The sequence below is a fragment of the Crocodylus siamensis genome, chromosome 1 (genome assembly GCF_052110815.1).
Source record: "Crocodylus siamensis isolate JL-2025a chromosome 1, ASM5211081v1, whole genome shotgun sequence".
Taxonomy (NCBI): Eukaryota; Metazoa; Chordata; order Crocodylia; family Crocodylidae; genus Crocodylus; species Crocodylus siamensis.
This window is the reverse complement of record NC_143395.1, coordinates 72,153,360-72,169,278: the sequence shown is the minus strand read 5'-3', so window position 1 is coordinate 72,169,278 and position 15,919 is coordinate 72,153,360. Positions and strand designations below refer to the sequence as shown.

Sequence of the window (15,919 nt, the reverse complement as noted above, 5' to 3'; positions counted from 1 at the left end):
CTCTTCAAGGAATTAAAACGAATGTTTTCACCCAGAATACCATAATGTTGCCTGCAGCTTGGTCTACATATCAATACATATCAATGGTAGTATTACAGGTCCTGTTGAGATGGTAGCCTCATTGTGTTTGGCACTGTGCTGTCTAAATCACGAGGGAGTTCCTGATGCAATTTGCTTACAGCCTGAATAGAGGAGACAGACAGAGGGCGAGAGGAGAAGGAGAGGCAGACAGAGGTGAAATAACTTGCGTCTGTTCATGGGTCAGAGCCAGGAATAAAATCTAGGTCTTCTTTCCAGTCTAATGCCTCATTCAATAGACCATGCAGCCTTCCTTTGTATCTTCTTGTCATGTAGCCAGTGGACTTTGTCTCATTACGAACTGATACCAGGATTATATTTCCCATCTGTGGGTTCCTCTTTCCTCCTTCCTGGAGAGTCCCTCGCAGATAGCTGCATAAAAAGTTTCCAGGATTGTTACTGTTTTATTTACAGGAGCTGTTAATGGAACCAGAGAGAGGGAATAAGACTTTCTATGCAGCACTGAGAGAGAAATGGGGTCAGCTTAAGAAAAAACAAATTCCCCCACCCCCCCAAGAAACAAGGCTATGTGTAAATGCTATAGTGGGGTACCTGAGTAACCAAGAGCTGATCCATAAGCCAAGGAGAATGTTGCATGATCTCATGTAGGTGTACTGCATAGCAGGAGCTGAGGAGAGAGACATGTCTTTATGGATCTCCAGCAGGTAATTGAGAGTTTGCTAAGGTCACTTTTGTGTGGTACTGTGTGGTACTGCTGCCCTCCTAAAATGTTTCATTACAATCTGCTGCAGTGGAGAGTAGGTAGATCTGCCCTCTGGGTTACTGTCTGCTATGATAGTCTGGAGCAGAGCAGACCAGGGTCAAGCCTTGAAATGAAGAAACAAGGGGAAAGAGATGTACGCATCTGTTGCTTGCTTTGTTTTATGTGAAGAGTGACTTTGATTTTGAGAAAATTAGCTAATTACTGATGCTATTGCTGCCTGGTTCTGTGGTGCGGAAGGATACTCTTAACACAAAAATAAATCATTGTCATATTTTTTGTGTTTGTCATAAGGAAGGAATAGGATGCAGGTATGGAGCCCCAGATGTTGTGCCTTGGGGTCTCAATCCCTACCATGTTCCATGGACAACAAAGTCATTTCAGAAGGGTTGTTTATTTTCCACTGTACATTTAGCCAATGTAAGTGTGGAAACTGCTCCTTTCCCTGGAGGGGAATCTAAAGCACTCTGTTCAGGACTTTCTGGACCTGCTTTGTCCAAGATTCCAGATCCAGAAAGTCTTAAAGCAGCCACAGAGGAATAAAAGGGTCCTTATTCCTCTTCATGGCGCTATTGCAACTAGTGGCCATCCTTGTAAACAGGGGCAGAGGTCTCATTTACAAGGATGAGACTGCAAGCGGTGGGTTGATGAGACAAAAAGGGAGTGAGTGGTTAAAATGATAGTTGCTTAGTGAGAACTGATGCCCAGCATGGCATAGTAAAGAGGGTGGGAGGTTGGATTTTTAAGTGACTAATGCAGTGTTTTAATTAGCTAATTGTGTGGGGTCTGAAGCAGCTGAATGAGGAGGCTGAGGGCCCTTGCGGACTTTTGGAGAAAGCTGTTAAGTTATATTGATGAAAACTGTTAGTAAGAAGTAGTGGGTGTCAGTTGTGTTGATCTTCTCTGAACACAGATAAACAACCCAAGGCAACAAGAAACCATATTGCATGGGCACAAAGTACTAGTTCAGATTTTTGTTTGAGAAGGATTGTGGGAAGGCTGTTGCAGTAGAACAGCTGATGGAAATGCAGTATAGTCTCATTAGGAAGTGCCCTGTCATATAGATATTATATAGTGTGTTGGGATGTCTATGTCCCTGGAAGTTATAGTGTGAAAAAGGTAAAGTAACAAATGTACCAAACCAGAAAACAAATTATCCAGTGGAGAGAAATGATTTCTTTTTTAAATCACTCCATATAGTTTAGCAAGTTGGCTATTAGATAAGTGGGCAGCACATGTACTACCTTGAAAAATTCACCCCCTTTTAAAAGCTCCATCTTCTTAAACCTTTAACTGGTGGGGTTTTCGAACCCTGAAGCTGTTCCTTTGGCTATCTGGATCACTTTGTATTCTGGTCCTTGACCCAGTGTCTACTCATTATAAAGTTAATCTAGTTATGGTTTACTTTTTTAAAAAATGTAACTGATAAAATAATTGCATGAACATGACTAGTTACTGTTAAGTGAGGAGCTGTGTTTTGCAATCAGATGCATGCTACTGACATTACTTAAGTACAGTTGATGCTTGTTCGTGACAATATGTCCATGCCCAGGTGCTGTGTTGTTCCTAAACAACTATTGTTGTTCTAGAAAGTGTCATCTGAATACATGGCAGGGAATGTGCCCAAGGGAAATGTTGCTGGTAGGTGATTATTGTTCTTAACTGGTGTTGTTGCAAATAGGCATCGACTGTAGACCCATTGACAGAAATCAGTAACTGTGTTGATTTCATCGAGACAGTCTGGTGTGAAAAAGGCTGACAGACTCTGACCCTCACTTATCAGATGCAGTTCGTAAGGTCTCTCAGAGTTTGGACCTGGTTGTTCTTGACTGGGATCCCAGAATGTTTTCAGTGCTCAGAATTAATGTCACAAAAATGCCTTTTCCTGGGATAGTGACCATGTGTGAAATATGTGTCAAAGGTTTTTTCTCCTTTTGGGCTTCTAGGAACTTTGCTGTCTTAGGGAATGGATGCTAGGCAGAAGCATACATACTCCAACTGATTTATTTAGGGCCCCTCTACACACGCTGGATAAGGTGCAATGGGATCTAATGCACCATCCACACAATTGCACATCCTGCCATGCCATGTGCATGGCAAGAGGTGTGACTGTGGGCTCACAAATCAGATCCTATCATGCCTTATTGCCAGTGCAGGAGGAACCCAATCCTGGGCGCCCCCTGTACTAGCAAGAAGCAGGCTCCTATGGCTCAGAACCCCTTCAGCTGATGGGGCTCCCAGCTGTAGGGGCACCTCCCATACCCCCATGGCTGGGGGAAGGGACAGACATTCAGAAAGCCTGAGCTTGAATTGATTCAATTTTTGAGGGTTAGTCTAACCTGCAAAGCTTGAACTGGTCTGGAGCTGGATAGACATTACCTTTTCATTCCAGAAATGCAGGCACATGCCTGCAGTGGCCCAGGCTAGAAGCCAGGAGAGCTCTAAAGCATCCCTCCCTTCATTTTATAGTGCTGAGCTGAGGGGGGCGGGGGCATCAGGACACTCTGATTAGCCCAGCAGGGAATTTGTAGCAGTGTTTATTACCCCTAATTCAGTGTTTATCACCCCTTTCAGGAAACAACAGAGACACATTACCAGCTACCTGTTGCTTCTGCCTTTGTCACAACATCAACCAGAGCCAGCATGTGGTTTGCTAGCTAATACATAGATACCTCTCAGCAAGGCAGAGTGGAGGGGAGAATTTCTGCTTAGCAGGGAGTGGAGAGGGGGAGGGAGGGAGCAGCCTGCAAGTCTCTGCCAGCGATTCAGCCAGGGAGCCAAGGGGAGGGGCCAGCCCTGCTGTGGAGCAGCATGCCCAGCGAGCATGCCAGGATGCAGGGGTGTCTGATATAACTTAAACCAGCAAGGGGTCTGGGACAGACACTGCATAAATTGGTTTGACCCAAACCAGTTAAGTCTTATATTACATTCAGCCAGGCTTATCTCAAACTGTTTTTAGTCATTTTCAAACTGGTTTATGTGCACTGAGCACTGAGCATCTGTTCAGTTACAGGTTTAAACCAGTTTCTAATCACTTAAACTGGCTGATGTATAATGTCTGTCGCTAGCCTGGGACACCAGCTGCTGTGATCTCCTAGTCTCAGGGATGCTCCATGCACCCTCACAGCTGAGAGTTCACAGCAGCTGGTCTTCCAGCTGTGGGGGTGCATGGGCTGTCCTTCATCTGGGAGCTTCCAGGCTCAGGAGTGCACATGGCTAGAAACTCTGGTTAGCTGACAGGGCTTCCAGCCACAGGGGCCCCTGGCCACACATTCAGTTAATGGTGTGATAGGAAACCACTTTGAATACAAATTTATTCATATTTTGTAGAATAAATTTGTATCTTATACCTTTCTATCACACCATTAATTGATTGAACATATGGCAGGGTGACCACTTAAGGCATGATTAACTGGTTAATCATGCCTTAAATGTAATGTATAGATGGGGCCTTAGAAACTGATACTGAGTATAGAGATTCTTTTGAATTCTATTCCTCTTTGCCTTTGTATTCTATTCCCTGTGACCCTTTGAAGGTGCCTGGTGTTGCTGAGATTTTTCTTGTCAGATCTCTCCAGACAGTAAAAGGACAGGTGCAAGCTAAACCTCCCCCATGTGTTGCAAGTACAGGAGGAAATAGTGAAGAGCTGTTGAGATTTTAGACAATTGACTGACAAAGTGGCTAATTCCATGCAAATACTTCTCCTGGCACTTTCCTCTCCATCCCTCAAATAACAGTTAAGGTCAGTAACTGGAGTTTAATACCACTGACAAGAATACAAGTATTTTCAGTTTGCAACCAATTTCCAACGATCTTGCTCAAAATAGCAACAATAAAAATAAGAGTGGAAATAATAAATCCTTCAGAAGGAAGTGACTTGTTGATCTGTAAACTTTCCAAGCTATGAACTTGTTCTCTTTGGTGATACCTTGCTTTTCTAAAATTTCTTCTCCCAAATATTGTTTTGTTGCTGTAAAACAATTAGAATGTAACCTTTAAACATTGCTCTATTATGGCAGACTAGATGTGTTAAAAAACAAAACAACCCCCCCTAATTCAGTCCACTTTGATTAGCTAAGTTTTCCTGGAAAAACAATAATCTAGGGTAGGAGCGGGGAGGGGACTGAGTTTTCCAAGAACTATTATTACATAGGGAATTCCATTCAATGCAACTTTTATTTATATAAAAGAATAACTTTCCATCTTGGGGTAGTGACTCTCTTTTAAAAGGAAATGTTCACAAGTGCAGTACTGATGCAATTGAGCCACTGAAGAAGGTCGCAAGCATTTTTTTTCTTCAGTGAAAGTTCAGAGCTTTCATGCCTAATAACAGACAGACAGCTTTTCTTTGCTTATGTGTTAAGACCCTAATCCTGAGCTAGAGTAGAGCTCTACCTAGGGTCCACCAGAGCTATGTTCTTCTCTGTTACACCCCAGTTGAGGATCTAGACTTTACTATTTCCATCAGTTGAGGTTATGTGCTTAAAATATGTAGTGACCAAGAACATTTACCATAGCCACGATTCAAACATAGGAGTTTGAAATACCATCTGTTGGAGTGCTGTTGTATTGTTGACACATATATAGGTTTCAGGTAAAAATTGTGACCAGTATCCCTAGTGGATTTCAGCAGTATGTTGGGAATTGCATTCTAGTGCTGCTGGTGAGAAGGGGAAGCACCAAATACTGCTTTGCATTAGATCTATTTAATAGCTGGGGTTTTAAAATGTTGTTTTACTAGAAATGATGTTGGTGCATTTGCATTTGCAAACTCCCTCTTCAAATTCTAATAGTGGCACGAGATTTAAGTGCTAGACCTAAAACTTTCTGTAAAGATCCTTTAAATTCTGAATCATTTGACTTTAGCTTTAAAATGATTATGATATCCCATTTTTTCCAAAACTACAAGCTACTGGCTGGCACTACATAAAACACTGGTTTTGTTTCTGGGTGTTTTGGCAACAAAACCAGGTTTTCCCTGAAATGCCATAGATTTTTTTTCCTGTTCCACATCCCAACAGTAAATCTAAAGTACTCATGTGGCTTCATAACTGTAACAGCTGAAAACCTCATTTTATGTGGCAAGGAAGTACTGTCAGTTCCATTATACATGTGATGAAGTATGACTTGTTCAAGGATGCACAGTCTGTCATGTGCCTGGAGTTTAGTAGATTTACAGGAGCTCCCACTTTAAAAAACTGTTTTAAGAAGAAGCTTAGGGTGATGCAGGTAAGGCCTGTTGCTGGCATATGTATCTGTTTTCGCCTGGGCAGATAGTGCACTACAGTGATGATGCAGCAATACACCCTGCTAATCCAGTAGAGTTAGGAAATGTTCCAGGAACAGGTATTGGTGATGTGAATACCATGCATTCCCTTACCAGAAGGGACATCATCTGGATTTTAGTGTTCTTTCTAGACTCTCAGGTTTACAGAAGACTTGCTATCAACTATAAACTAGCTGATAAAACTCAAGCTGCATGATGGACCTACTGATCAATTGATCAGCTGCAGTTAGCAAAAGATGAGCTAAACTAGCCCTACTTAGCCTGACAGAAGCTCTGTTAAGCAGAGAATGAGTTATCCATTGTGCCTGCTGTTTCACAGAACATATCTTCACCTTTCAAAGACCTTATATGCAGCTGCTATCACTCCTCAAGCTCCTCTCTAGGAGCCAGAGCCATCTGGAGATGACGTAGGAGGTCACTCTGGGTAGGCATGCAGCAGCCTGGTCACACGGCGCTGCCCAGAAATTGTGTGAGAGGTAGTTGATTCCATATCTGCTGACCTGGGCACTCTCACACCTGCTCTCGGTACAGTCCTAGGAATGCTGTATCTCTGCTCATTCTCCTCTCCCACCTTAGTACAGTCAAGATGCTGTTCTTTTCAGAGATTGCACAAGTCAAATATCTTTGCCTTTGCTGGAAGGTTACTCAAAAATATTAGCTGGTACAGGATGCACCTGTTAACTCAGAGGAAGGCAGATTAGTGGAAATTTATCACACATGTTCAATGTATTATGCTGCTTACCAGTTTGGTAGCCTAAGCCCAAGTTGAATAAAACACGTTTTCTCCATTCCTGACCCAGCAATCTTCTGCACTGGAGCTATCTTCTTTCTGTCTCTGTAAAGCTGAAGGATAAGTTCCATGTCATAGGTCCTGGCCTATGTAATTCACTCCTGTTAGAAATTCATGAAAGCCCAAACCTGGCCACACAGAATGAGTAGCAAGCCTTGTTTCTGTATCCAGGTGCTGCACTAACTGTAAGCTCTGGAATCCTGGACATGTTGCTTTACTAGTGTGAATTTTTTTCCTGTCTCATAACATTGGCAAGAAATAATTTTCTCCCTGTATTTGGGAATGTTAATACATTTCATGCTGAATCATGGAAAGTGAGCTCAGATGAGTTGGTAATGGATGCTATATAAGTGATCTGTAAACCCTAGAAAGCAGTACCATCGCTGTATTTACTCACATACCACATGCACCTTTTCCCAAAAAATCAGACCCCCCAAAATTGTGTTGCATGTCTTGAATAGAGAAGGTGATTTTCTGCACAGAATAGAAACACCCTGCTTTGATTCCTGCTCCACCATGCACCAGCAGTGGCATTACTATTCAGACAGCTGAGGGAATCGATTGACTTAATGACTCATTGTTTTTTCACTCCACATCTGTGGAATGATCAATCATCTCTCTTTTTTGATAGTCTTGATATTCCACGAATCAAGCTAATCTTTCCTTGAGTGATTTTGAAGCCTGCTAGCTGCTCTTTGCCTTTTTTTTCCTATTTCATAGTTTTGGAGGCTCCTTTTTAGCTCTTTTTAAGATCATAGATCCATCCATGGAGACCAGTATTTAGCAACAACTATGGTTTCAACTTTTAGTTAAGCAGAAAAAGGAGGGTGATTCAGCTGAACATTATGCTCTGTCCCTGCTTTATGCAGCCATAACTCTGGAAAAAATCTTTTTTTTTCTTCATTCTACCTTCCCAAAAAAACAGGTGCATGTCTTACCTGAGAACATGTGGTACGCAAGAAAATACAATATATCCAGTCTGTCACATGCTCTGAATGTTGGCACTGAGCTGAGTGGGATCACTGGCCTACTGTACACCATCCAGGGGGTTGGAAAGATCATGGCCAAGAGGGAGAGATGCCTGGCAGGACCAGACTGAGAGTTCTTGACTATAGAAGAATTGTGGACAGGAGATTATGATATCTGGCAGAATCAGGGTTGGGAAAAGATTGTGATTGGTATAGACGAAAGATGAGTGTATTGAAGAAGTAAGTCTGAACGAGAAGGCTCTCAAACAAAAGCCTTATGACCCCCACATCCTAACTTTTAAGGCTCTCCTTGCACTTTACCCATCCCACAGATGGGTTAATTTTCAGCTCTGAAACTGCTTACCACTGACAGGAAGTCCTTGTGTGGGTTCTTCGGGCTGGGAACCATGCTAGATTGTCCTCTGGGTGAGGAGGAGGAACAGATTGAGGCCAGAAAATGCAGTTCCCATTTCAGAAATCTTTCTCTGAAGAAATAAAAATGTAAAAATGTATGTGCATATGAACATATCTGTGTGCATGCATATAGAATTTTGCCTTGTTACAGAGTACGCAGCTCTGCATTTCAGAAGCACGCACTTCTGGTACAATTCTATTCATTCCCCCTGCAGCTAACCATTGCCTTCAGTGTAAATAGAGATGAGCCTATAATAAGTGTTTTTGTTCCCACCCTCCCCCAGCTGTGTATAGGAAGGCATTAACAGCAGTAGTAAGGTATTCTGACCTCCACTATTCTGACCATGCACTTTGCTACTAAGATACAGTCCATCTATTAGCATATTTACTTGAATATAAGACAAGCTTTTCCCCCAATTAGCATGAGAAAAAAGTGCCTCATTTTATATTCACATACAAGGAAACCTCAAATACACCAATGGGAACATACTTTTTTTTGTTCAGCTCAATGCCAACATTCAGAGCATGTGACAGACTGGATATATTGTATTTTCTTGCATACCACATGTTCTCAGGTAAGACATGCACCTGTTTTTTTGGGGGAAAAAAGGAATTTTGTTTGTGTCCCAGGTCAAACTAGCCAGATCAGTTCCAAATCCTTTGAATCATTCAAGAACCATATGTGGCCATACCAGCAAGTATCATTCATCCCAGACTTTTCAGCCTGGGGCTTCAGATATATCCAGATCTTTTGGCAGGCATCCTGTGTGCAGGCCCAAGCCCCAAGACTTGGAGTTCGGATACCCCCAGGTTTTGCTTGCCTTCAGCCATACAGCTGCAGGACCAAGCTAGGGAAGAATCTCCCATTTCCATGAAGTTGCTGTGTAGCCAAGATCCTCCCACTGGAAGCTTGCCAGTGGGAAGCTAACTGTGAGACTGTCATAGGGAGTCACGTCCACAAGCAGAGAAGGGCGCACCTTCCACTCCACTGTGCCATTTTAATTGCATTATCTTGGTCACGGTATTTCTCCTGCCAGGTAAATATGGAAACTTTTTTTTTTAAGAAACTTTTCACATTCCAAGCCAAATCAAGTCTAAATCCATAAATCAGTCCGAAACCATCAGTGGCCCTATAACTGGCAACTATCCTCCACCCCCACCAGGGGCTTCAGATATTTCCAAAATCTTTTGGCAGGAATCTTACATGCAGGCAATTAGAATAAGTTGTCTGAATTAGATATATGGTAGTGCTTATTATGTGTAGTTCTCATCGGCATTGATTGTTTTTCATGTCATGGTGAGTCGCAACACTAAATACATTTTGACTTCCTCTTTACTCCCACAGCTGAGCTGCACCTTTCTTTCCCATTTCAAATGATCGCTGAACCAAATGGGACCCCAAGCAGTTCACCCAGAATCCCTCTGTTGCTTCCTCTCTCAGCCTGTTGCATGTGATTAGTGTGGCCCTACCCTCCATGAGGTGGAATTGGACCAGGTTGCATAGCGCCTTACCTGCATATAAATTTGTGAAGGATGCCAAGACTTGTGACAAGAACGCTTGGTTCCAGTGATGAACAGGAGGCAATTAGCACATGAAGCCTTTGTAGGCTAAGAGCTGAGCTTCCGAGTTATTGTGGCTTGAAATGCTTTTGACTTTGCTGGGGCCTGGTCCAGTGAACTACTCATGGTAAATCATGAGTTTTTTTACTTTAGATGATTATGCAGTTTGTACTATATCCAAGTAACTACAAAAGTGCTGCTTAAAAGTGTGTTTATGGGGTACCTGTGCTAAAACTTGTAGCCATTTCAAAAAAGATAAATTCTGTCAGTTCTGGATGACCTAAGTCTATGGGTACCATGGTAATTTGCCTAGATGTTTATTTCAAAGTCACTGCTTTCAAATTTGCTCCTCAATCCCATGTGCTCAGTGAGAGCACAGTCTGACAGTAAGGGGTAGGGAAGAAGTTTGGGATCCAGAGGGCAAGGAGGCCACTTGATCCCTCAGATTTATTTTCCCTGCTATAGCAGTGGGAGGGGGACAAATTCAAGGCAGACTTTCAATAATTAGATTGTATACCTGGAAAATTATAACAAAGTTATAAATTTCCCTCAAGTTAAAACTAATTCATGTGAGTCATCTTATAGTCAAGTAAATATAGTGAGTGCACCCGGCTCCTGCTGGGTTGCAAGCTTTCTCGGTGCCAGACAGCTTAAGTACCAGAGATTGTCATTAGGCTCAGTCTTTCAATTGGAAAAACAAGAAGCCAGAAGTTTTTACTCTGTTAGTTAAACAAAGGAGCAGCGAAAGAGGAAAAATTCTGTTGATTTTTTTAAAGGGGCCTCCCCTGCCCTGAAGCATTTCATCCCTCCCCTGTGAGCTGTGCAGTGTATGTTGTATAAGTCCTTTAGTTGTTCAGAGTTCACGGTTACCCACATTTTCCTCCTTTAAAGGAGAATCCATTTTTAAAGTTTGTCCATGACCCTTTCATATATTCTTGCGACCCACAGGTGAAGAAACACTGGTCTAGATCACTGCTGACTTAACCGTTAGAAGTGTTGACATTTATACTGACACTCCACTGCCAAAAGAGAGAACAACTCCCCATGATGATACAGAAGTTTTACTTTTCACAAGGCTGGGTTGGCTGGGTTTCATCAGAATGGGTCATTCATAATTCAGGAAAGTTATGAATTGTGATAGCTGAATGCACTGGTGTGCTTAGTTATGCAGGGTGTAGTAATTCTGAAGGACATTGAGTGAGAAACAGTGACTCCTGCTCTGAGCTAAAGATCCAGCAAGAATAATTGTGCAGATAGTAAATAAGAATTTGGAAGACTTAACTGCTCTATTCCTGATGCAGTCAGCTTCTACTGTAATAACTCACTGAAAGAATGGAGTGCCTGTTGATGTTTTGAACTTGAAATATCCCAGACCAGGGAATACAGAATGACTTATTGTATGAAAGAAAAAATTCTAAGAACTTTTCCTTTTCCTTTTTCTTTTACTTCCCTATTATTTCTTGGTTTACAGCAAGACTATCCTAAAGTCTATGCATTTTAAACAAATCCTGAGCGGGGATAGACTAATGATGTATTTAAACTGATGGAAATTGCCTTAGCATTGACCCAAAAAGGAGCAGACATGACATATGGCCTTATATTCTATAACTTACTAAAATCTGGTGTGGATTTTTGTGCGTGATATCTTTTATTGGACTAATTGATTGGGATAAAGTTAGATGAGGTGTTCACAAACCTGATGAAGAATGACTTTATCCCAGCCATGCGTTTGGTCCAATAAAAGGCCACAAAAAAAATTACCCACAAAAATCTTTGCTTCTCGCCTAATTCCTGGACCATCACAGCTACAACATCATTCCAATGCTACTAAAATCTGATGTAGAATTACTGCAAGAAGAACCAGCAGTAAAAAATACAGTGTAGTCTACAGACAAAACTCTTAGTATAGAGGCAATATCTTTTATTACCAACTAAATAGTAACAAAAAAAATTCTTTCTTTGCAAGTTTTCGGGTCCAAACACCCTTCATCAGGCAGAGGAGAATTCAGAGATCGTAAAAGTTCTCTAAGGTAGAAAAGAAACTTCATCTTCCACAGGGGAGGAGAGGGATGGTGAGGTTCCCCTAGGTTTCAAAGTCCATTTGTGAACAAGTTGCTGAATATGCAGATTAGGCAAGCACAAAGCTCCCGCAGGTTTCTTTCCTGAAGGTCTCAGCTGTCAGACAGGGAGTTGAATTTTGCTTTTTTCTGTTTAGCAATGAAGTGTACACTTCCAAATGGCTAACTACAATATCTTCCATGTTTCAGGTATATAGCTTGCTGTGTTGGTCTAAAAAGTAGACTATTAGCACTGTCAAGTGTGCAAACATGATTCATAAGATAAACCCAGAAATTTCAAATAGTAATTCATAGTGTTAAAACCATTCTTACCTGTTGTGGTTTTTCTGAGCTCTTGGCAACAGAAAAATTCTTTGTTATTTTTTCTGTAGTCAAGAAACAAATGAAAAGTAAGTTGGCATTTTTCAAGGAATGCCTTGAGTCTAAAAATGTTGAGAACCACTGCTTTAATGGTACCTACTGCAACAGCTATTCTGACCTGTCCAATCTGGATTCCAGGGTAATTTACATAGTGGATGAAACCAGTGTTAACATATTGTATTGTGCAGCCTCAAAGACACATGGCCAAATTCTCAGTTAATGTAATTTGATATGGCTCCATTTTGATTCATACTAAATGGTAACCTGGCCCACAATCACCATAAAATACCAGTGGAATCTTATCTGAGCCATACAGTTGAGTAGTTAGCCACCATAGCCAAGATCTGGATTACTTCTTTCAGTTAATATGTATGTAACAGTGGGGATAGATTGCAGTAAAATAAATTGTAGAATATAAAAAGTGCACTTTTTATGTTGCCCTTTTTTATCTTGTATATCTCTGCACATTGAAGTCAGTGGCATTACTGTGGTTTTTCTAATGGATTGCAATAGTTGGCAGATTATATGCAAATTTTCATCTTTAATCTACTTTTTATAGGAATCTTTTTCTTTCAGATGTTACCATTTCCTCAAGCTGTTTCTGCCTGCAAGTTTTAAAGGGATGCTATTGCTTTACCACTAACATTTTCCTTGCCATGACATGAAAGCATGTTTCCAGTCAGTAGATAAACATGATTTTTGAGCAGAATATCAGACATCACTGTCACCTTTGGTGTCAAGCAAGTGAGGAAAAATGGGAATGTAAAAGCCTTTTTTGTGATTAAACTATGATGGAGGAAGCCACAAGCTGTTTTCTTTTTTAGCCACTGGTTGAAACTTGAGAGTAAACCTTATGACATTAAGTCTATGTTTACTGTCCAAAGGGTATGAAAGGGAAATCAAACATTCTTCATATCATTAGTTAGCAGTCTGCAAACAAGATAGTCCACATCACCATGTCTAAGGTCAGTCTCTGTGTATAAACAGCAAAGTACTGTTTTCTCTGGCAGTGCCTGCATGCTATTCCTTGTTACATTAAACTGACGTGGAGTGTAGTGTATTATATTAAGCAGTCTCTGGACCTTCATTTCAGAGGTGGGACAGGGGGCCAAAGTTCATGGCATGAAAGTTGTGTGAAAGGATACGCTAGGTGCTTATACAGAGTTTCACGTGGCCTGGGCTTAGAGATAAGTGAAGCTATGACATAAGACAGCATAAAAATACAAGCCCTAAAATAAGGAAATGAAGCAATTACTGTCATGTTTGCCTGTGTGGAGAGAGTAAATGGTTGTGCCAATGTGTGTGTTGTTATGTGTCTGCCCTGAGCAAACTGTTGTATGTGAAGGGAGGCAAATCAAACAGAAACAGCCAAAAAAAGGTGTTTGCCTTTTAGTTATCTGTGTAGTTAATCTCTTTATCTCCAAATACTTAAAGGCTACTGGTTGAGATTGATAGCTGCATGTTTGAATATCAGAGAAACCTTTCCACCAATTTGGTGAAAAGGTAGCTTTAGTGTGGTCAGGAGTTAAGTGCATTTTCTTCAATAGCCAGGATTTAGCAGTGTTTACTCTGATCAAAAAAGAATGAAACTATATAAAGGGAAAAGATTTCCTGCCACCTTTTGGACAGTGCTGGTGTAACACTAAAAAGATGTTAGTTAGCAGTCTTAGCCTGAAATTAGGCAGGGTAGGGTGGCACTTTGTAGACTACAAAGAAGCATGAGATTTTGTAGACAGCCTACTTTGTCAAATGCTATATAGCCTATAGCCTACAAAAGCTTATGCCTGTTTGAACAAGGTAGTCCATAAGGTACAACCATGCCCTGCCTTCTGACTAAAAGAAAAAAAAAACTCCAGTTATTTGGACTTTTTTTGCACACCGTTCTTATTGGCTCACTAACTACATGATGAACAGCACTTCCACCGTCAAAAATGCTTTTGTTTCAGTTCATCAAGCAACTTTTCCCTTTGTACAAACACACAAGCTACCTCAAAGGCTGTGTCCTGGCCTGACTTTATGTGCTCTGTGAAAAACAGGTAAAATTTCTAAAATCAAAACCAGATAACTGGTATCTTTGCCTGCAGCTGTGGAAGCAGGACAGAATTCTGGAAATTAGGAAAATGTTTTTACAGTAATGCAGTTTGGGGATTTTTCCTGGAAATGTGACACATTCTTATGAGATCTGAACAGTGGGATTTTAGCATGAATATATTTAATGAGGACAGTATAAGGATCGCTGTCTTGAATTATTCTGACATTTAAAGCTGCGTCTATGGCCGAATTGTTGATCCTCCAAATCAGTATCAAATCTTCAGGTTCGGATTCAGCTGAATCAAATCAGGGACAGTGATCCGAATCAATGAATTGAATCACTGTCCCTGATTTGATCCAAATCGAATACGGCCCATTTCGCACACCCCCAGTAGTCACACAGCTGTGTACTGGTTGCACATTTAACCTGGCCATTAATCTAAGGACTCAGTTCAGTGGTTCATTAACAGACAAAACTCCCACTGAAACTGGGCTCATCAAAAATTAGTAGAATATAGTCACTTAACTCTTCCCAAGAAGCTCTTGTCAATTTAACGTACTGGTTTTCATGTAAGTGGAATAGAATCTCTCATGAACCTCCTTTGGGAGTATTAGGCACATAGGGCATCTTTACATGTGCTCTGAAGTGGGGGTGCTTTAATTAGAACAGTTCTCAGGAAGTACTCTAATTAAAGTGCCCACAGCATCTTGTGTATTCATCATCCCAAACTTCAAAATTGCAGCAGGGAGCGCTTTAACTAAAGCTTGTTTGACGAGCTGTAGTTGAAGCACCCCCACTGCCATTTTGAAGTGCGGGGATGCTGAATAGACATGACACCAAGTCTGCTGGAGCCCTGTTTAGCACACTCCAGCACACTCAGTCAAGTCTACTCTGATGCATGCTAATTAGCATGCATTGGAGCAGGCGATAGACTCGTGTATAGGTGCCCATACAGCCTGGTCCTTAGCTCATGCAAATCAGCAAAACTTCATCAATTCTGTTGGAATCAAACAGATTGGCACCAGGCAAGAGCCTGGCCCACACAGTTTATTCCCTACCCTCAATATCAACTCTGGGGAAGCTGTATTCAAATATTTATGTTTATTTTCCTTAGACAATGTTGTGAAACTGTTGATAATCTATTTATTGGGGGTGGGGGTGAGGTGTGGAACATTTAGTCCTTGTTGCAGCATTATTCTAACTGTATTAAGAAGCAGATTGACTTTTGGGGTGGGGGGGTTTGGTTTTTTAGGTGAAACTTCCTTTCCCCGTTGATCAAATCACAGATCTTCCAAGGAACGATTTCCAGATGATGATAAAGATGCACAAGTTAACCTCAGAACAGTTAGAGTTTATCCATGATGTCCGCCGGCGCAGCAAGAACCGGATCGCAGCCCAGCGCTGCCGCAAAAGAAAACTGGACTGTATTCAGAACTTAGAATGTGAAATCCGCAAATTGGTGAGTCACGTGTGGCACCTTCACTTATCTCTGATAACATGAATATAGGTTGAGGGACAGACGGGTATTCAGTATGCTTCCAGTTCAGTCTGTAGCCAATATGTACATGAGGTAAGTCCAAGTGATCAATTTATTTTGCCTTCACAAAGATAGATTTATAAGTGTAGTAGA

General features: G+C 41.3%; 1 protein-coding gene across 8 annotated transcripts in view; it reads left to right on the top strand.

Annotated features, from left to right (window-relative positions):
- The window catches only part of BACH2 (BACH transcriptional regulator 2), a 270,018-nt gene that overhangs the window by 238,552 nt on the left and 15,547 nt on the right, over positions 1 to 15,919 (top strand). For all 8 annotated transcript variants that reach the window (XM_090036827.1, XM_090036799.1, XM_090036770.1 and 5 more), the window contains one exon: positions 15,542 to 15,748. In XM_090036827.1, coding sequence (XP_089892953.1) covers positions 15,542 to 15,748 — 207 coding nt within the window. The remainder of the gene's footprint in view (positions 1 to 15,541; positions 15,749 to 15,919) is intronic.